This window comes from Tasmannia lanceolata, unplaced genomic scaffold, assembly GCF_043159265.1.
Source record: "Tasmannia lanceolata isolate RefF3 unplaced genomic scaffold, GAP_Taslan_0.1 ptg000012l, whole genome shotgun sequence".
Classification (NCBI taxonomy): Eukaryota; Viridiplantae; Streptophyta; class Magnoliopsida; order Canellales; family Winteraceae; genus Tasmannia; species Tasmannia lanceolata.
In genome coordinates this window covers 42,497,273-42,519,377 of record NW_027518689.1, presented here as the reverse complement: position 1 = coordinate 42,519,377, position 22,105 = coordinate 42,497,273, and the positions used below count along the sequence as shown (strand labels likewise).

Here is a 22,105-nt window from a genome sequence, read left to right as displayed (position 1 = left end):
TAGAATATAAATAGGTTGTGGCTAGCACGATAGGTTGATCCCAACCCTCCGATTTGAATGTTAGAGGGTTGATCACTTGATCCTAACCCTCTATAGATCAGAGGGTTAGGATCAACCTATTGAAATGACAACCTATTTAGGCTGTGGGCCATCTAATGGACGGTTTGGATCATCCCACGGTGCCGGCCATACCCCCCTCATCAAAATCCAGTGATAACATTTTCAAAAATAAACAACTGTTTGAATTTTTTGTGGGTATCATTTCCCCCTGTTTCTATTAATTTTGTTTGCAGAATTTGTCATTTAAGTGTTCTTTGTTTTTAGATATTTTCTCTTTTGTGATGCTATTTGATGGATTTTTCAGAAGTTTTTGTTTTTTTAATGGCTGCTTGAGCTATTTATTGTTCATCTGTGTTGGGTTTTGAGAGAATTGGGTGGGAATTGAGTATTTCCTTGAAAGGGTTTATTATTTTTATGTGTTCTTTCTTAAGGGTTTAGGGTTTGTGTTGGATTACTCATTCAGCTGCTTTTTGATGATTTTGGGGTGTGGGTTGAATTGGGTTAAGAAACTCTTAAATTGAATTTTACTAATACATTTATTTACCCATCCTTGCTTTTCTATGGGTGTTTCTTGAATTGCATCACTGATGGTTATTTTTCAGCTTGAAGGTGGGATGAATTTGGTTAAATTCTTCATATTAGTCTTTTTCTTTTTACGTCTCAAAATTTGGGCTTAGGCATTATGTAGGGTTTATATTTACTAATTTGAGAATTTCTTTGATGTGAAACATGTGTTATGGTACTTGATTCAGGAAGAGATCGAGATCGAAGCCAAGGTTTTACGGGTTGGAAAGGCAGTTGGAGTTGTCAGTGTTGAGCTGAGGAAAAAGAAGACTGGGAAGATTATTGCTCAGGGCCGTCATACCAAGTTCCTTGCTGTCTCTAGTAAAAACTGAAGGCTCCTTGTGTACTTCCTTGTATGCAAAATTGATACTAGAAGAGCTTGATATTTCAATGGATAATTTTCTTCAATAAGAATATAACTAGGCTAGTTCTGGCTTCTAAACCTGTCTGTAGACCTGTATACAACTGGAAGATGTTCAATCATATTCCCAATTATGAATAATTTTGCTGCCCCATAGTTATAGCTGGTTTGGATCTCATCTGTTGTATTGTTGCTGCTCTTATCATACTTGGATTTCTCCAAGAATATGATTTTTCTTTATGGCTATATAACTGCAATGCTCAGATCTTTCACTCAAAATCATTATGCTTGTAGGCTATATCTATGTCAATGCGATATCTTTTAATTTCTAGACTATGTTCTGTTAGTTCAAATGGTTCCATTTTGTATTTACAGATACCTGATATCCTCTACCTGGTCCTAGGATAAAGTTTCTAGGTATTTTTTCTGGCCGTGATTGCGAAATTCGTATATGAATAATGGCTTTGAAAGTTGACCTAATGCTATATAATGTTTCTGTAAGATTGTATCCTTAACTGTAGCTTACATGGGGCTTTTCATCTTTATAATTTTCTGATGTGAATTCCAGTTTAGTACAGAAGTAGCCTTGTTTACATAGTTTCTTCCTCATATTGTTCTACTGTCTTTTCTAAAGTGAAAGTTGTTGTTCTTAATAATTTAATGAATCATGTCCTGCTTTTGTACTTTGAATTCTCATACATATTTAACTGATGATGTTTATCCATAGTACTTACTTTAGTCATGCATAGTGGTTGGTGGTAACCAGTGAGAATTCAGAGAATGCAAATAAAATTTTGCGCTTGACTCAAGAGGGAATGATGTGGTATTCTTATACTGTTCACCGTTTACAAATATCGGCTGCAGAATTTGCGACGACTTGTACAAGTTCTTAATTTTCTGTTCATTTCTTGCGAAAATGTTGATTTAACCCATTTGATCTTCTTTAATCTGCCTAGTATCTCATGGTGACTCCATTAGTTGGTAGTTTTATTCTCCTTCTCGGCACAAGCAGGTAACCAATTCAGGATCACCAATTATCATGACTACAAAAATCAATCTTCCATCCGATAAAGTATGGATTAAATGTCTTCTGCAGAAAATCCTTCCTCAGAAAACAGATGTTCCTATTCAGTCAAACAGAGCTTTTGATGTTCCTGACTCTGTGTCAACTAGGTGTTAGTGGCTTGGAATTCTAGTTGTGCATGAATCAGGAGTGAGCATGATGAAAAGACTATGAATAAGATCAAGTTAAAAGGTAAAAAGAAGACATTACGTGCTTTTCATAGTTCATTCATTCATTCATTAGGATCATGGTTTTAAATTTCGACCGAAATCCGAAATTTAAGAACCGAAATTTTGGGTTTCGGTCATCCCCGAAACCGAAATTGAGGATACCCGAAACGTTACTTTATTTTGACAGAAATCTCGAAATTTCGTCTGAAATTTAAGGAAATTCCGAAAAAAATTCATTTTTTTTAATTATTTAATGTTTAGCCCAAATTTCGACCGAAACTACTGAAATTTCAGCCGAAATTTGGTATGGAATAAAATATTAATTTTAATAGTTTCATCCGATTTCGGCCGAAATTTCAGTTTCGGTGAGGACAGAATAGCATTCCGAAACCGAAATTTGAAACCATGATTAGGATGCAAAAAATAGATGGGTCCATAAGGATATGTAGCTACTTGTATTAGGTAAGAGAAAAAAGCCGAATTGTGCTAAGAAATAAGCAGCATAAATAGTAGCAAATAGGGGACAGACTTCTGTGCAAGCATTTTCAAGAACACACTAAGGGGCCGTTTGGATACGCGGATTTTAGCATCCGGGATTTCTTCAAAATTGTAGCTAAGAGACGAGAGAAGAAGCAGACCAGCTGTCGTTTTTGACTTGTTTTTTACTTCTCGCCGTTCTTTCCGTCGGCAAGAGAGTAGAAGATCCTCCCATATTTCCAGGTTTTAGAAATCTCTGGATGTGGGAGAGATTTTTAAAACCCGAATTTCTCACTTAAAATCCTAGAAACGCTATCAGGACAGCATACAACAGCTTGATCATGAACCCTCATTTACACTGTTTTCAAGCTAAAAACCTGGATTCTAAAATTCGTGTATCCAAACGGCCCGTAAGTGTTCCTAACATAAAAGTAAGTGGAATGATTTACTGGAGAGTATGACAATTAGTATAAACCCAGGGTTTTTGTACCCAATGCTACATGCAGAGATGTACAATAGATCGATATGGACATCATGAGCTGTCCGTAATAAAAACAGTTGTTGCTGATACCTCCTTCTCAGTTCCTTCTTCCATAACCTGAACTCGGAGAAGGAAGAGACAAGAGGCCCCTATAGAGAATGTGGTCATATGTAGGAACGGAATCCAATAAGGTTGACTATCACTTTGTTCTAAAACATGTGTTATCTGGGAAAATCAAACTCAAATAAATGAAAAGTTTCAATTAGGTGGCTTACATCCTGACAAAATGTGAGCAAGGATTTTTATGTGCTTCCCAATGACAAGTACTCTAATGTTACTTAGACATATTTCGTCTTGAGGGGTTGCACTTGAAAGAAAATGGATATGCTTATCAGCCTTATTTAGTTCATACTGGAAATTTAGTCATTTTATTAGTTTTTATTCATTTTAAAAGATTTTAGTCCAAGGCATAATGTTCATTGTGTGTGCACATGTGTGAAAGAGCAAATTTAACATTAAACCATACCATAACCAGGTCTCATTGTGTGAGGACTCTTGCACTTGACCACAGTGTGTGCAGCTTCTGTCTGCCATAACTGAGTAGGTTGGATATCCTGTCAAAAGGTTCAGGCTCCCAACTGTCATTGCGGACGTCCTTATCAACTTATCCAAATCGACATATCCTCGTGCAGCGTTCCTATGATCCCAGAACCACTTACTGTGGAATATTAGAGACCAAATAGATGAAGGGGCTCAGTCTCATGGGGACTTTTAATGGCTTGCATTAAAGCAAAAGGACATGTCATACAGGTCATGGTCTCTACTCGAGAGGAGTTTTGGGGTTGTCCTGTTATTATTTTATAATATTTTCAATTGTTTCAAAACTTGGACTCGGATGAGAACTCAACCAAGGTAAAAAAGAGTCGATTCAGTCAATTGTTCATTAAGTCAAATGAGTTTTGATTGACTTAGTAGGAAAAAACTCAGACTCAGCCAAGGTAAATGGGAGTCGAATTAGATAGTTTTTCAATAGTGATATTTTCAACATAAATGGTGCTGAGTGGCCTGCTAATCTTTATATATCTTGACTCATGAATAAACATATATCATCTGATTTGCTGTTGTTATCAGTTCTAGCTGTCTCTGGTTTCTGCCTGCCAGATATGATCAATCCACATTCTTCGCTACCAGAAAGTATTGCCTGGTGTTAGCAGAGGTTTTCTTATTGAGGGGCAATCCCTGCCCTATTGAAATTTTCTCCATCTTATGTTAACAGTGTTTTTTTTTTAGATGTCAAATAATATTAAAAACAAGGAAGACCGAGAAAGTCTCCCAAAGGATTACAAAGAAAAATACAATAACCTCAAGGAGGCAAAAAATCAAAACTCTCCAACTGTAATCTCTCAAAACCCTGATCTAGCCAAAGAATCCGCCTCACAATTTGCAGATCTGCGAACATGGTTGAAAACAATGGATGAGCCCTCTACAAGATCAAGGATTTCGTCAAAAAGCGACCAAAATCTCCAAGGCGGTGCCTCAGTCCCACGGAGCCACCTTACCACATTTAGCGAATCCCCCTCCACTATAGTATTGCCGATATGGTCTCTTGCAATTCTTTTAATACCCTGATGGACCGCTCTGACTTCCGCCTCATTTGAGTCACACACTCCTAACAGCCCCGCATACGCCCGCAAGGTAGCCCCTCTGAAATCACGATAGAGACTCCCAATACCCGCTGTCCGGGATTGCCCAAACTTGAACCATCAAAATTAAGTTTCATCCATCCAATGGGAGGAGCATCCCACTCTTGAGTCACTTGAGATCGATATTCTCCGCTTAAACATACCACCCTCCAACCCTCCCACAAGTCAAAAGCAGAGACAAAATGAAAAGGAGGCAAGCATTTGGCCCAAGAAATGGTAAGAGCGATGATATTGATGTATAACCGGTAAGGCGATCTATTAGACCCCTCAAACAGCCTTGCATTTCGGTCCTTCCAAAGGACCCACAATGTAGCAAGGAGACAAATCCTCCACAACATCTTACCTTTTTTCTTCCATGGCACCACCTCCCAACACGAAAAGACTTCCGAAATAGAAAAAGGAAACATCCAACAAATCCCAAATCTCCCCAAAATGTACCCCCAAACTTCTCTAGCAACTTTGCAGTGAATAAAGAGATGGCAAGCCGACTCTCCATCTTCCAAACAAAGGGAGCAATGATCCACCAAGAACATACCCCTCTTCCGAAGAAAGTTACTACTTCGAAAAAAAAATCATGGGGACTGCCACCTTCATAAGGCACTCTTCTTCTTTCGTATCACTAAGAAGTTTCATGTGAAAGTTCTTGAGTCCGGAAATGGTTCCTTTTAATTCCCATTGTTTGTTTAGATGACTCGACATGGTTTGTCTCTCTTCCTGGTTTATTTAAATAACAGTGCCCTTTATCAATTTCTCAGCTGAGGCCTTTGTTTTAAAGCAGCAACAGTAACAGCTATTCCAGATGAAGCCCTCTGTGATGTTTGATCTTTTGCTTGAATTGATATCCTAAAACGGTTTCTTTGAAGGGATGAACAGCTCACTTGTTCCTGTTAAATCCATCTTGACTCAACAAAAAGTATTATTTGACCTCGTTGGCGTAATTGAATCAAGGATGAAGCAAAGAAGGAAAAGGAAGAGGAAAACCATGAGGGAACCAAAATGGGAGTGATTTTTGTTTAAAATGTGAGCTCCAATGACTTATATACTAATAATGCACCTTTGTTATTATACCCTTAATGAAGGGCATTATTATCCAATGCATGTATTTTACTTCTTTAACAGTTGGCTTGTTGCTTCAGCTCACCTCAATACTAATGGAACTATCCGCATCCCATCCGAGTTGGATATAATGTACTTTCTCAGACTATTTAATTCCTTGGTCGTTGTTGATTCACTGTTGGCACCTCTTCATTGCTGTATGCCTAATCACAGCATGTTCTAGAAATCCTGGTAGTATTATCTGAAGGGCAGTGATATATCGACCCCCTAATCTCTCTCTCTCTCTCTCTCTCTCTCTCTCTCTCTCTCTCTCTCTCTCTCTCTCTCTATGTGTGTGTGTGTGTGGGTCGATTTAAGATGTATGGGGGTCGATTTATCACTGCCCTATCTGAATTGCCCATGTTTCTGCATACCAGTAGTTTCTCAACGTGCAACCTTGTGTCAAGATCAACATATTTTCTGTATCTGGAGACTCTTATCTTCTCATCCCCACACTCCATTGTATAAGGGTGTTGTTCGGATTAATAAATGTGCTATGATTTTTATTTCTTATATCATGCATTTTAAAATTGTCTAGCACCCTTAACGACATTTATAATCTTATATTGTGCATGTTTATAATTTATATTGTTTCCTGAGATCCTTCACCCCACCCGGGCCTTTTATTAGCGATTCCCTCCCACGAAGGCCCTGTTTGCTTTGGATTTTGAGAACCGATTGCGAGTCCAAAACTTATTATTTGACTCAAAATCAGACGTAAATTTTTGTCCAATAATCAGTTTTGGACTCACAATCGGTTCTCAAAATCCAAAACAAACAGGGACTAAAAGATTACTGATTGTGCTTGGTCTCACATCTTTTGGCACTTCCTGTTTCCGATTTAATCTTGTGGATTGAAGTGGTTTTATTGTAATGCTACATCTTTTTGTTTCAATTTTGATTGGCATCTTTTTCGTTCTGTAGACTACTGTTAACAAATCAATATTCGAACTGTTCTGAACATGATGACATTTGGCCAGGCAACATGATTTCAGTTTCTGATTGGTGTAGGTGCCTGAAAGTCATTGAATTGCTTCAATTCTGCTGTGAGAATTGCAAGTATAACTCGACTCATTGTGCTTCGCTCTCTGGGATCCTGAAAACAAATTCCAAGTAAGCAAATAGGTTCCTAGTGTGAGCATTCTTATTAAATTTCAGAGAAAGTGTTCCCAAATCTTGAGATGATTGATAGACGACTGTCAGTAGACGGGAAAAAAATGCCTACATCTCTGCTATCACTTCTTCGTGCAGGAAAACCACTGCCAAAGATGGTGAAACCTCGGATGGGACCCGCTTGAAGTCATGAAGGAACTGGAGCTACATCTCTTTTCAATTTCCATTCAAGAGTTCTTAAGTGTTTCCAGGCCCTTTTTAGACACACCTAGCGAGCAGGGACAAAAGATTAGTCTTTACTGATTTTTCCGGTGCCGAGTGGAAGGGTCGTCGCCCGACGGATAAAAGTTACTCTAGCATCGGCATGTGGCGCATCCTTAACACAATATGTAGTTCAAAGTTCTTAATCAAGTAAGGCATTTTTTTATGAGTTTTATTTAGAGCTTAGATGATCTGTAAGAACACAAATTGATTTTAGTTGATGATAAAAAAATATATGATATTTCCATCATGTCCAAAATATATTATATTAGCATTCTTGGCCCATGCATAAGGTGTAAAATAATGGGCCCCATCCCATAAAAAATGAGGTGTAAAATGGCGGCCCTGGCCCTGGCCCCGCCCCATCAAATTATGAGGTACAAATGGTGGGCTCCACAGCATAAGATATGATGTGTAAAATGGTAGGTCCCACCCCTGGCATGGCCACACCACGTAAGGTGGTGGGCTCCGCATGCTATGCATGAATTGTAAATTTTAATGGAACCGGGTAAAGAGAAATGGGAAAATGGATGTTTAGGTTTGATTTTCCCTCCACTTTAGAGAGAGACTTACCCGAAACCCAAGCATTAATTAATAGCAACAAAACTGTTTCTGTAGGGTGGCGAATTAGTAGTGCAGTAAAACTGATTTAGTAGGCAAAATGGATTTAGTAGAGGCATAATCGAACCCCCTTTCGTAGGAGGCCAAATTAGTAAACTTAACTCAACTTAAAACTCAACTAAGCCTTTGTCCCAAACTAGTTGGTCGGCTAATGAATCCTTTAGAAAATTTTCATGAAGGAGGTGAAAGAATCTACCCGGCTCAAATTGACTAAGTCTACTCTGACACTAGTTGGGTTCGTCTACATGGATCATTTTCTTCCATACCCATTAAAAAAACAAAAAAATTCTTCCATTCTATCCTATCCAAGGTCATGTTCTATGTTATGTTCCATCCTATCTTATCCAAAGTCATGTTCTGTTATCCGACAAAAACAAAACTGTTTTTGTAGGAGGCCAAATTAGTAGTGATGATAAATCAACAAAACCGGTTTCATAGGTAAAACTGATTTAGTAGGCAAAATGGATTTAGTAGTGTTAATAGCAGCAAAACCTAAGAAAACCCAATTTATACTGTAAAAATTAAATTTCTATGGAAAAAAGTAATACAAAAAAATTCTAAAAAAATGCCAATGACGATGAAAAGAAACATGGTTAGTATGAGTGTTGCTATGGAGACCGATAGCGGAACCGAGAGAATAACCTAACAAATCCCCATGCCACATGGCATGGGAGGCGTAGTTTTGCCATTTTCATTGAGAAAAAAAAAGGCAAAAATAGGGAAAGATTTCTAATGTGGTAAGAAGCTATTTGATCAGTTCCACTCTCGGTCCCCAAAACGGTTACCATATCAGATAATACTGAGTCTGTTGTAGACATCAAATCAAATGAGAATATGTTAGGTATCTAACCATGCACCCGTCTCTTTTTTTCTTTTTTTCTTTTCTTTTTTTTGTAAGGGAGCAACTTGGGTTGGGTTGGGTCGGGTCAGGATGAGCTTTTGCTAGAAACTGAATAGGATTCAACATGAACCTGACCCTATTTTAAGGTAAAAACTCAACCCGAATTCCAAAAAATTGACCCGAGTGGCACCCCTACTTTTTTGGGGTTGGGCCTGTAGCTCAGTTGGTTGAGGTCTTGTATCTCAACCTTCAGGTCGCAGGTTCAATCCCAGCTTACCCACCCAAAAATACATTCTTGGATGACCATCCTTATTCCACATGATCCAGACCATTCTGTGGGTCCCACTACAGAATTCAGATCATGCTGAATTCAAGAGGGCGGACCCAATCATAGGCTCCCAGCAAGCTACCTTTTTTAACTAAGGCAGTGTATGGAAGCACAAACTCTCGGCAGCCGCTAGGATTTTGGAAGGAATTTCATATGCCATTCATTGTTTCGCTGCCAATATTGCATTGAACTCCAAGCAGACTCGTTAGCATGTTTCCTAGGTAATTATTGAATGTCTGCTAAGGTGGAATTCTAGGTCTGCTTGATTCTATGGACGGAAATGATCGACACTAAATCATTTTAAGGTCCCAAGCAGAAGCCAGGCTTTTCCCGATTTACATTTGCTTTGATCCACACAATGGATTTTACCATTTGGTTAATTCAGTTTTTCTTAAATCTAGATTCAACAAGCGAAAGACGTCCTTCCGCTATAAATAACGCAAAATGATACGTATTTCTTTTCAAGAATACAAGAGTTCAGTAGCCTTAATCTGCAAAATTCTGTGTCTATAACAAAATTCAGCAACAATCATTGGGCAAATGTTCAGAAAGACAATGGGATAATTACATTAACACCCCCTCTAGTTTCTGACCCAACCACTTCAACCCCTATAAACTCCTCTCTTGATTCCTTTTCCATTTCAAGAGTTGTCTTTAGGATCTACCAATTTCTTTCCACTCGGTGATAAATCAGACGTAGTCGAACAAGGTATTATCTTTGGGATAATTACATTTACACCCCCTCTAGTTTCTGACACATCCACTTCAATTTGTTTAAGGTTTGCCCCCTCAGCTGAAGGTCCGATTTTTTGGACACACCCTATCTATGTCAGGACCCATCAAATGAACGCTTTGTTTGGATTCAGGTATGGGCCCACATTATTTGGATGATCCAAAGCGTTCATTTGATGGGTCGTGACATAGATATGGTGTGCCCAAAAAATCAGCTCCATCGGATCATCCTAACCCTTCAATCTATGGTCGAACCTTCAGCGGAGGGGGCAAAACTTAACCAAATTGAAACTAGAGGGGATGTCTTTGTCACGTTTTAAGCTATAGAGGTTGAAGTGGATGTGTCAGAAACTAGAGGGGGTGTAAATGTAATTATCCCAAAGATAATACATTGTTCGACTACGTCTGATTTATCACCGAGTGGAAGTAAATTGGTAGATCCTAAAGACAACTCTTGAAATGAAAAAGGAATCAAGAGAGGAGTTTTAGACAGTTCATCAAAGCATCTGTGTGCTCGGGCTTCCCGACAGAGACCCGAACATAGCCCTTCAATTCTTTGCTATTGTAGTGTCGAATCATCACTCCCATTTGAGCAAGGTCTTCCTGAAATTAATTCAAATATATCAATACAGATTGGCATAGCAAAGACAAAACGGATTAGATGTAAATCATGTAGACTGTCATCAGTTATAGTAGGATTTCCTTTTACCGATTGTAACATGAAATAGGGCGTTCATTTCTGGTCAAAATCTGAATATTAGCATCCAGTTCAGAAATTACTTCAAATATATCAAGCAGTATCCGTCTTATCAAATTGTCTCTAGTAACCATTTTAATCTCCCTTATATGTGTACTTTCCATATAAAGGATAAAGCTTTAATCAGATTTCTTAATGAAAGTTACTATGACATTTTCTCTACACACTAGTTTGTTCAGAATACTAGTTTGTTCAGAAATTAACAGGCTCTAAACCTGACTACAGGAGAAATATTCGTAGCAAAAAAACAATAGAAGAAGACTGGAACAAACACATCTGATAGATGCATACAATTTCTCATGGAATATTATGAGCTTATCTAGGTGCCACAAGATCAACATGTACTGTCTTTATATTCAAACTATAGAAAAACCATTTCACTATAAAGCCTTCAACTGCCAACAACTCAACAGCCTAGGGAAGCCCCCCACCCCTTTCTCCTCAATATAAGACCTGTCCTTTTGTTTCACTAGTACAAAAGAAGAGCAAAGCACCTGAGCATTTTCTTTTTTTGTCTCACTTCGTCATCCAATGGCAAACAATGCTAATTGAGGACAAGCCATGGGCGAGAGAGAGAGAGAGAGAGAGAGAAGGCAGAAAAACCACATCAATCAAGGAAATGTCAAGTTATGTCCCTGTGTTCCCGTCCTAGCAAAGTTTTTCTCTTCTTCTCTCTCAATTCCATCAACTAGTTTTGTCTTTTTAAGGTCAAAGACAATTATCCAACTAAGCTCCATTGATCAAAACATATATTCTCATATTATAATCTGATAAAGATCATATTATAAAGTGAACAAAGAGTTGTACACAAGTTCCTTTGCGCAACAAAAGGAATCCATCGATTCATCTTGCGGTTTCGCGTCGATTAAATCGTCAGCGAATTTTCGAGGAGTAGATCAAGCAGACATGTTCTTCTCTACAGCAACTAAAGGTATTTGATTTATATTTGTGTTTATTAAATCACCATAAAATCAATTAGTCCCTAGGAATCCTAGGTTAGAGCATTCTACACGGTTTATTCTTCCGCTACGTGTAGCGATTTTGCTCGGGGTTTTTCAACCTTTCTAAAGTTTCACAGGAGTGTTATGTGGTAGGTCTTTAAAAGGAAAAAAGTGCCTAATAAATATGTTGATATGATTAAGGATATGTACGATGGAGCAGTAAATAGTGTCACAACTACGGATGGCACATCTAGTCAGTTTCCAATTATTTTTTTACTCTAATTATTGATGAACTTATGGATGGGTATCCAGGGCGAGGTGACGTAGTGTATGTTATTTGCAGATGACATAGTATTAATTAACGAAACCAACGCAAGAGTTAATGCTAAGTTAGAGCTATGGAGAACTACTTTGGAATCCAAAGGTTTTATACTGAGCAGGACTAAGACAGAGTATATGAAGTGCAACTTTAGTAATGTAAGGAAGCGAAGCGGGGATGTAGTAAATATGACTGGACAGTAAATATGACTGGACATGAGGTATCTAAGAAGGGAGAAATTCTATGGTGTAAGGGCTTACAACAATAAGGCCTTTGTACGGTGGAAGTACCATCCTTGGTATCTGATCCAATAGCAGCTCCTCAAAAAGTGAGCTGCTGTTGGATCAAATATCAAAGGCGGTACCCCTACCGTATTGTTGTAAGCCCTTACACCATATAAAATCTCCTAAGAGGGATATCTTTTGCTATCTTGGTTCAATCCTACATAAGAAATGAGAGATTGAAGAGGATGTTAACCATAGAATAAGAGCAGGTTGGTTGAAGTGGAAGCATACTTCAAGAGTTCTGTGCGACCGTAAAATACCTACCAAGTTGAAGGGAAGTTTTATAAGACAGCTGTGAGGCCAGCCATGTTGTACGGGTCAAAATTTTAGGCCACCAAGAAGCAGCATGTGCATAAGATGAGTGTAGCGGAGATGCGAATGCTTAGATGGATGTGCGGTCACACAAGGTTTGATCAAATTAAAAATGAAGACATCCGTAAAACGATGGGAGTGGCACCAATTGAGGAGAAAATGAGAGAGCACCGCTTAAGATGGTTTGGGCATATCCAACGTAGGTTTTTGGATGCTCCAGTGAGAGGAAGTGACTCGTGCCAAGTTGGAGTAAAAAGAGGTAGGGGTAGACCGAAAACAACTTGGGTAGAAACAGTGAGGAAAGTTGAGTGCTAGGAACATAATAGAGAACATGACCTTGGATAGGAGTGAATGGAAGAAAATGATCCATGTAGACGAACCCATCTAGTGTCAAGTTTAGACTTAGTCAATTTGAGCTGGTTAGATCCTTTCACCTTCTTCATGAAAATTTTCTAAAGGATTCATTAGCCGACACCAACTAGTTTAGGACAAAGGCTTAGTTGAGTTGAGTTGAGTTGAATTGTATCGAATATAATATACCCGAAGATGCTTCCTAGGGTTTTGGAGATTGATGTTGCCGAAAAGGAAAGAGGAACGGCATTGATGGTTCTAATATATATATATATATATATATATATATATATATATATATATATATATAGAGAGAGAGAGAGAGAGAGAAACGGTTTCTACACACAAGTGTAGATAAGTTATCTACACACTAGCTTAAAATACCGTGGAGGGCATATTGTTTGAGTGATCCAAACCATTCATTTGATTGGCCCTCACATTGATAGGGTGTCCACAAAAAATCAAGTCCATAGGACCATCCCAACCCTATGATTTGTGGAGGCAAAATGGACGTGTATAAACACTCACAAATCTGTCCATTTTTTGCCTCCACGGTTCGAAGGGTTAGGATGATCCAATGAAGCTGATTTTTTGGGCACACCCTATCAATGTGAGGGCCCATCAAATGAATGCTTTGGATCACCCAAACAATGTGGGCCCCACTGTATTTTAAGCTAGTGTGTAGATAACTTATCTACACTTGTGTGTAGAATCCGTTTTCTAATATATATATATATATATAAAGAGAGAGAGAGAGAGAGAGAGAGAGAGCATATAATCATGACTTTCAAACTAATCATTGATGTTGCATGGGAAGGGGCTATGAGGCTTTGGGTTTAAAGCTTCAATAGAAAGAAGTGAATATGACAACTCCAAAGAAGATCAAAAGTTAAAGGTATTTTCATTTGTTTTTTGCCATTTATTGTCAGTAAATGCCCAGTACATATCAGCCTATATTTACCAAATTTTACACGCCTGACATGAAAATTTGACAGAATTGTAATTGGATAAGGTGCCATCAAATCGTTGGTCTCATATAAATTTGCTGGCTAGTGTAATTAGAGGTTCGAGATTGATTTTGAGTAGGCAAAATCATGCATTTAATTCTGCAACCAATTGAGGTGAATAATGCCATTAACACAAACAAAAGCATGCAGAGGATGAAACACAAGAATTGTTAAACAAGTTAGACTAACCAACTAAAATGCACTGGTCATAAATAACTATGTTAACTCTATATGTGCAGAAAGTGAAAAGAAGTGTAAGACAAACAACCAGTAACCAACAAACATAGCAAATAGAAATTTGCATCTAAACGATCCCTAAGTGTGGTTTTTCTAGAGAAGATCAAGTACCTTTAATTTCTTAGCATCTTTCCCAGATGTGACCTCGCAAAGAATGAAATTAGAATAGCTTGGATACGGCATCAGAAATGGTATGCCCTCCAGAAGGTTATAAAGTCTTTCTCTTTCTTGTACCAAAGCATTTTTCACCTTCTGTGGATATTTGCACATTTTATTGTATGATGTTATAATAGTGAACCCTGATATTTGAAGGCATCTGGTTCGAGAGAAAAAAAAATGTGAAGGCATGATGTAAAGCCAAATAAATTACAATGAAGAAAATACCTCTAAATAAATGGGGTTCTGCAATGCTGCACAAGCAGAAACTTCTGCAGCCACAGACACATTATATGGTTGCTTTGCTCGCCAAAGGTATTCAATAATGCTAAGAGGAAATGCTCCATATCCCACGCGAAGTCCAGCTAAACCTGGTTCATGTAGTTAATCAAATGCATAATGGTCAAGCCTAGCCTTAGTAGGCATGAGGGACATGCATAGGTAAAAGCCAGGTGTTAACAGTCTTAAGATTGTATCTTGTTCCAGAGCATAATTTTCGTCGAGGAATTTATGGACATGACAATGAAAATATGCTAAAGATAGACCCAATAGTGAGTGTAAAATGGAAAGATGTGCCTTGAAGCCAAGTGCAATTTTCGTCGAGGAATTTATGGACATGACAATGAAAATATGCTAAAGATAGACCCAATAGTGAGTGTAAAATGGAAAGATGTGCCTTGAAGCCAAGTGCAAAATTTGTGGTACCATATAAAGTCCTTTAGATACTAGTGGTCCATATATTAAATACATCAAATAATTCCAATACCATTTAAAGTCCAACACAAAATCCATCTTGCCAGAGGTAATTGATACATTATAAGTAACCAAGTTAACAAGAAAATCATCATCAGGAGTACAACATATATCTGTAGTACCACAATAAGAGTAATATAGGCTGGCAATAAATTTCCAGAACAACTTGGCTCTTTAAACTTACAAGCACAGAAGGAACTTTGAACTTACCGGCTCTTTTGCTAAATGTCCGAAGGACAATTAAGTTTTCATGTTGCTTCACCCACGTCATCTTAGAATCTTTTCCAGAGAATTCAATGTATGCTTCATCCAATATAACCAATATTGGCAGATGAAGAATCTTTAAGAGGTCCTCATCACTGATTATACTATATGACAACAGAAAGGATATATGAGAATTAAATGATTCTCGAGAAGAATCGAAGGAAAGATCCATGCTCGAGAGATGTTATCCAACTTTGAAGAATGCAATCTGCTGCATCATTCAGTCAGAATAACTGAATTTCAGTTATGTTTTCATTCTTATTGATTGATAAGGGTGGCCCAGTGCACGAGGCTCCCGCCATTGCAGGGTCTGGGGAGGGCTAGATGCACGCAGCCTTACCCCTGCTTTAGAGTATAAAAGATTAAATAACGCCATCTCCAACAGCTGAAGCTTTTGAAGTAATTGGTTGTTTCACATGGTATCACAGCAAAGGTCTAGGGTTCAAAACTCCTTGATATTAAAAAACCAGATGTAATGGCCAACCGAAAGGAGAAACCACATGTGTCACGTGTAGGCGAGCCCTAAAAAGAGGGGCCACATGTGAGGGGGAGTGTTAAAGTATGAAAGATTAAATAACACCATCTCCAACGGCTAAACTTTTGTAGTAATTGGTTGTTTCACAAAAACAATTCATTGAGAGAAAAAACCGAACTGAAAATGTACCTCCCATCCGGATTGTTTGGAGAAGTCAGGAATATACATTTTGGTTTTTCCTGTTCGACAACTTCAGTAATGCGGGAGACATTCAGAATAAAATCTGACTGCCTTGGTACTGCATAAAATTAAGATGATGAATGGCCGTATGAGATGTTACCCACATCAAGGAAATATGAAATATTACAAGATTACACTTCTAACATTCGAACAAGCGATTGATGGACTTCCTTATATCAACAAACATCAAATCAGCAGGTAACAGCAAACTAAAAAATGTATGGAGTAAGGGTTAGAGTATACCTAATGATATTTTCAAAACTGTGCACACAAAATTTATCTTAGAAGGAAACTAAAAAGATATTTAAAAAAAAAAAAAAAAAGAGGCTTTATAGTACCCTTAATGACCAGTGCTCCATTAACTGCAGCATCAAACTCATACATAGTAAACGTTGGAGGACAGTCTACAATCTTGTCGCCAGGATCAAGTACACATCTGCAATGGCTCAAATTCAATTTAGAAAAAAAAATAGCTGCAGATAGTTGATATGAAAGAAAGGAATAAACAAATGAATCAAAGAAACTATGGTTCAAAAAAAATGAATCAAAGAAACTTCAATTTCTAACCGCATGACTAAATCGATGAGCTCATCTGCACCACATCCTGCAAGTATGTACTCAGACTCGAGGCCAGAATCTTCAGCCAGGGCAGCACATAAGCGACGACTCTCAGGGTCAGGGTAAACATATGGGAATCTCAATGCACCCAAAGCTTCAAACACCTACAAACAATCAGGAACATAGACTTAGAACAAAATGAAGTTCAACCATGTCAAAAAGGAAAAAGAAGATCATATCCCGTCTGTTAGACTTCAATATATAGAATTAACTGACAAAAGATTAAGATATAGAATCACATACAATTCATTGATGCAAAGTAGATACCATTTCCTATACTACCAGGTTGAAAAATCAGTTTTACCTATATTTATAAAAGTAAATGATATTGATTTAAGTAGCAAAATGAACACAAAGATTTACCATTCAGTAAGCTTGTGTTTGATTTACCATTCATTAAGCTACCATTCTCAAAAAAGGTCGCTTATGGTTGCAGCCAAAAATAATGAAAAACTTCTCAAAAATACATGAATAGAAATCATGTATTTGGTAAAAGCGTGCTTTGTTACTCGAGGCAAATTATGAGAAGTCACACATGGTTACTAAGAATTCATGCAGAATTAATTCTGAAAATCTCAAAATCATGATTTTGCGAAGGGGATAAGACTTTCATGAGCTTACCCATTCCTACCACCGCACCTCCTCTCACCTCACCTCCATCACCTCATCTTCCTCCCACCCCACTTCCTATCTCCCTGTCTTCCTTTGTTCATGCCAGCTAGGAAATGGAGATGGGTGACAGATGACCCTCCTTGTACCTTCCCCCCATAGTCTTATTGTCGAAAGAATTTCTCGCTTGTTAATGGTGGCCATATCACTGGAATTGACCATTCCCAGCGACAACTTCAAAGGTGGTACAAACGACCTTCCTGATCTATCTAAGAAAAATCGCAAAAATAAAGATTGCTAGGCCCTCACATCCATCGAAAAAAAAAAAAGCATGTTTCCTCCGATTTGCACTTTTCTGCACATCCATCTAAGGTTAAAATTCTGCTATTTCATGTCATCTCCGTTTCCGCTTGACCAGTACTCCCTATACCTAGTAACAAGCCACCCCCATCACCCTACTCTAGTTGTATAATCAGTAAGTTATGCCTCCTCTATCTCATCCTGAACATAGTATGATGTTGAGATAGTTGGTTAGTTTCAATTGGGTTCACTTCCTCTGAAATCCTAGACAGACATTTTTCCTTCCTGAGACCTATCATGCTACAGTTAAAGCACAAGCACCAGGTTAATTCATAAGCAAAATGCTGCCAATGAAACTTTTGCACGCTTGGACGCAAATGTCACTGGCTGGTAGTTTATCAAATGGGAGATTAACAGAAACCCGAGAACAACATCCAGATAATCCAACAATTTTTTTCCAGTATTCTGATGGTAAACCCATCAGACTCAACCACACTTGAACAGATTACATTTAGCTATTTCAAGGTTGAATTTAGGAACTCATTGAAAAAGCACCAGTTTTGCAATTTAGAAAGGTTTCTTGTATACAGCCAGCAAACAATGAAGCTCCAAGAGAACTAGTCAAGATTTTAATAATCAAATCCACTTAGATTTGTAAGTAGTATGGCTCTAATGTTGTTCCATAACTTTTATCTTGTCTTCTTCACAATATTGTTTAGGGTCAACCAAACATGCAGAAGATTTAAAATTAAATTAATTTGCTGTTAATTGACTTTTGCCAAAGAGCCTAGTAATATTGTTTTTCTCCGCAAATCTTATGGATACTTCAGGAAACTTCTTACAATGATAATTAATTGAAATTATGTAGTATTATACATTAAAAAAAACACCCTAAAGAAAAGGAGGAATGACTTGCCTCTGGTGGTGGACCATAAGGATTTTCATTTGCGTCGAGTTTAATAATGTCCTCAGGCTTCCTTCCAAGCCGTGTAGACAAAACCTGCAAAGAATCAATCTCATAAATAGATCTGAATAAGTTCATTTGAAGCACAAAAATTCATTTGAGCAGATTCTAAAAATGAATAGCTTAACCCAATCTAAACTCTCCATTCAGTCCAACACCCTAAACTACATAATCTGATAATTTCCACTAAAATCCATCAAACCATCAAAATCCAATACCCAATCAAACAAAGAGATGAAACTCAACAGTGAGATGCAATATCAACAAATCTCCAAAGAAATTACCTCAACAGGCAAGATGGGTTGATAAGGAGACAATTTCCTGAGATGGGGACGGATGAATGAATCCCCAGTTAATTGATTCTGACTCTCATTGACATGTTTTGTGGGTATAGTCGACGCCATACAACGGGTCACAGACATTCGATTTTCGCCCAAAAAATAGATTTTTCTTGTCTGGGTTGTTAGAGATTGTGAGGGATTTTGTGATACAAAGCCAAATCCGTGATGGGTTTTGATCATTGAAAGAGAACAAGTGTTTCCAACACTAATAACTTCAATCAACATCTGCATTTCAACCCAAAATCAGCATCTGAAGAATAGGTACTGCAGAAAAGAGGGGGAAGGAAACTTAAAAGAACACAGCATTAGTAGGGCTGTTCAATCGGTTTTAACCGAACCTAAATTACACAAATTAACCGAACCGAAATATTTTTGTTATCTAAAAATGCTAGCCGAAACCGCAACCGATTTATATGGTAACCGAACCGAACCGAAACTTGTTCGGTTAGTTCGGTTTAGCCGAATCCTCCTTACAAGAACTCAAACTCATTTTGATAAAAACATTCAAAATCTCATCCAACTCCAACCTACAAAATCTATGCTCACCTCTTTTGAGAATCTTCAAAAGACCTTTGAAAAACCCAAATTCCTCTTCCGTTTGCTTTAGAAGGGAGTTGAAGATGGGGATCTTCTGAAACAGAGGAGAGAAATCAGAAGCTTTGTGTGGATCTGCTGAAAGAGGGAAGAGAAATCAAAACCCTCAAAATCTCAAATGAAAAATATAAAGAAAGAAAAAAAAAAAGAAAAAAGGGAGAGGATCAGAGATTCAAAGAGAGAGAGAGAGTACCTGATCGCTGGAGAGGTGGCCGACTGGCCGGAGTGGAGAGGTGGCCGGAGGCGGAGCCGCGGAGAGAGAGACGGCAGAAAATGAGAGAAGAAACCCTAGCTGTGAGCTCTCTCTCTTTTTCTCTTTTTGCTAAAATGAATAAACCCTAACTTTTACTACCTACTTACCTTTAGTTATTCTATTCACCCCCTCTGTACTATAGGACAGCCCATTTTTTAGTTTTTACATTTCCCAGGTAAAAAATGGGTGAATAAAGTTAATTTATCGTTTCCATTTCAAAATCTAAGGGTTTGGATTATTCGGTTTTTTAACCCAAATTAACCGAAAACCGATTTTGAAAAACTAAATTTTTTTAAACTGAAACTGGTTGTTCGGTTATTCGGTTAACCGAATAATTTTCCAGTGAAAATCGCAACCGAAACCGATAACCGAAATTGGAGCCGAATCATAACCGAAACCGAACCGATACAGTTGAAAACCGAACCGAAATAACCGACCGGACCGACTTCGGTTCGGTCGGTTATTTCGGATTAATGAACACCCCTAAAAGGGGTTTCCGCGATTTCACGGAAAGCCCTTTTCCTACCTCATACATCGGAAAGCACCTCTTTCCGAGACTTTCACCCGACGATCGACACTCTCTCTCTCTTTTCTCCCTCAGACCCTCTCTCAAGACCTCCATTCTCAACGACTCTCTCTCTCTCTCTCTCTCTCTCTCTCTCTCTCTCTCTCTCTCTCGCAAAACCTGCATTGTCGACGACTATCACCTTCCGGTAAGTCTCCCTCTCTCTCTCTCTCTCTCTCTCTAATATTTGTCTGATTTTTTTTTGTTGGATTTATGGGGTTTGGATAGGGTTTCAGATAAGGGGTTTGGGTAGGGATTTGGATTTACTGGGTTAGGGTTTCATTTTTTATTTTTTTTCCCATTCTATTTTGGTATTCTATTACTGGGTTAGGGTTTTAGATTTTTGTTTCTCCTCTGTAGATCCACATATCTTTGGGCTTTAGATCTTTGCAGGAATACATTTGCTGTTGATTTACACATTTATTTTTTGGTTACTTTTGTGCCCTGCATTTTTAAAGTATTTATCGCTGCTTTTTAAAATGAAAATTCCAAACAGATGTCTCCATGTATTCTAGCTCAGCAAATTAGTTGGAGGTTTTTTTTTTATGTATTTTTCGCACATCTCTCCATGTATTTTTCATGAATTACTAATGTCTTCATGTTGTTGGTTGGCCCATGTATTTTTTAGTTGCTTTTGTATCATTGTATCTTGGACTAATTTTTGTTCTATGAAGGAAACACTCCACACTGAACTCTCCAGCATATTAGCTTGAGTATTTTGTGGGTGTTTTTTTTCCAAGTTTTAAAACTGTTTGATGCAAGTCTTTGTGACTCTGTCTATTTGATACTTGATTGAGTCATTTGATACTCAATTGGTTTTATCAATTTGAACACCTGATCTATTTGATTTTGGGTGGATTTAGGGTTCCACAAATATGATTTTTTCTTGTTAGTCATGTCCTTTTTCTTCTTTTGCAGGTAATCATCCTACTGTCAATTTCCTTCTTCTTAACCTTCCTGAGGTTTGTTCTTAATTTCCTTTTTATAGTCTTGATTTCTTTTTTTATGATCTTTGATTCAAGGCTGTTGTAACCTTCATGAGGTCTGCTTCTTCTTGGCAACTCTATATTTGTGACAATTTTTTGTCAAGTCTATGTTGGTTGCCTGATTTATATCTTGGCAGCTCTATATTTGTGACAATTTGATTGGCATTGTTATTGTTCAACTTCTGTTTGTCATGGTTTTCTTATTTTGATTGACAATTTGATTAGACCCACTTATTTTAGACTAGATTCTATGTTGGCATCATTCTGCATATCAGTTTGTCACAGTTTCTATTTAACAGGTTTCAATTGAGTTTCCCTGCAACGAAATGCATATTTCTGTAGTTTCTGTCAGGTTTCTGTGCAACGAAACGCTCATCTGAAAGGTTTCTGTCAGGTTTATTTTCCTTCACTTTCCTTTCTGCCACATCAGTTTACTTCCCTTTCCTTTCCTTTCCCGACGAGAGAACAAAGCATAAGGGTCAAAAAATGTGTGCTAGTTTTTTTTTAGAAACAAATTGAACCCTACAGGTCCATTTGGATGTATGTAAAATAGAAATAGAAGAGAAGGAAAACATTTCCATTTCTTTACTTGGCTTTTTCTCTGCCTAACAGTAAAAAAATTGCTTTCCATTTTGGGATATATAAAGAAAGGGAAAACTTTATCAATGATCCAAACCATTCATTGTCCGATGCACATTTCATGGTCTTTCTCACCGAGTATGGGACTGAAAAGATTAAACTGCTACTGGGATTACCAAAATGGTGGAGCCAATTTCTAATCCAATCCCTCCATATTAAAATTACTTATTGACTCAAGTGATCCTGAGTCCTGACTATTTGATTGGGAGAGACATTTCATCACTGAAATATTGACCAGCACTCAAAATTAAAGGTCTTCATTCCAATGAT

At 37.8% G+C, this 22,105-nt stretch overlaps 1 protein-coding gene and 1 long non-coding RNA gene across 7 annotated transcripts; one reads left to right on the top strand and one right to left on the bottom strand.

Annotated features, from left to right (window-relative positions):
* Positions 1 to 324: 324 nt before the first annotated feature.
* On the top strand, positions 325 to 7,595 carry LOC143888281 (uncharacterized). Its single transcript, XR_013254524.1, has 4 exons — positions 325 to 669; positions 813 to 945; positions 6,955 to 7,087; positions 7,226 to 7,595. It is a non-coding gene; the product is annotated as an uncharacterized LOC143888281 (long non-coding RNA).
* Positions 7,260 to 19,735, bottom strand: LOC143888280 (histidinol-phosphate aminotransferase, chloroplastic-like). 6 transcript variants are annotated; one of them, XM_077392648.1, is made up of 11 exons: positions 19,586 to 19,735; positions 19,345 to 19,470; positions 18,742 to 19,023; positions 18,410 to 18,493; positions 16,534 to 16,688; positions 16,305 to 16,402; positions 15,916 to 16,024; positions 15,198 to 15,355; positions 14,463 to 14,605; positions 14,190 to 14,330; positions 9,593 to 10,473 (listed from the first exon to the last, which is right to left on the bottom strand). In XM_077392648.1, exons 3-11 carry the CDS (start codon positions 19,021 to 19,023, stop codon positions 10,342 to 10,344), a joined length of 1,302 nt encoding a protein of 433 aa, XP_077248763.1. In that variant the 5' UTR covers positions 19,345 to 19,470; positions 19,586 to 19,735; the 3' UTR covers positions 9,593 to 10,341. The 6 variants fall into 6 exon arrangements, with proteins under 6 accessions (XP_077248768.1, XP_077248763.1, XP_077248764.1 ...); XM_077392649.1 differs by having other exon boundaries at positions 19,345 to 19,467; XM_077392650.1 differs by having other exon boundaries at positions 19,345 to 19,429; positions 19,586 to 19,734.
* Between the last annotated feature and the right edge of the window lie 2,370 nt (positions 19,736 to 22,105).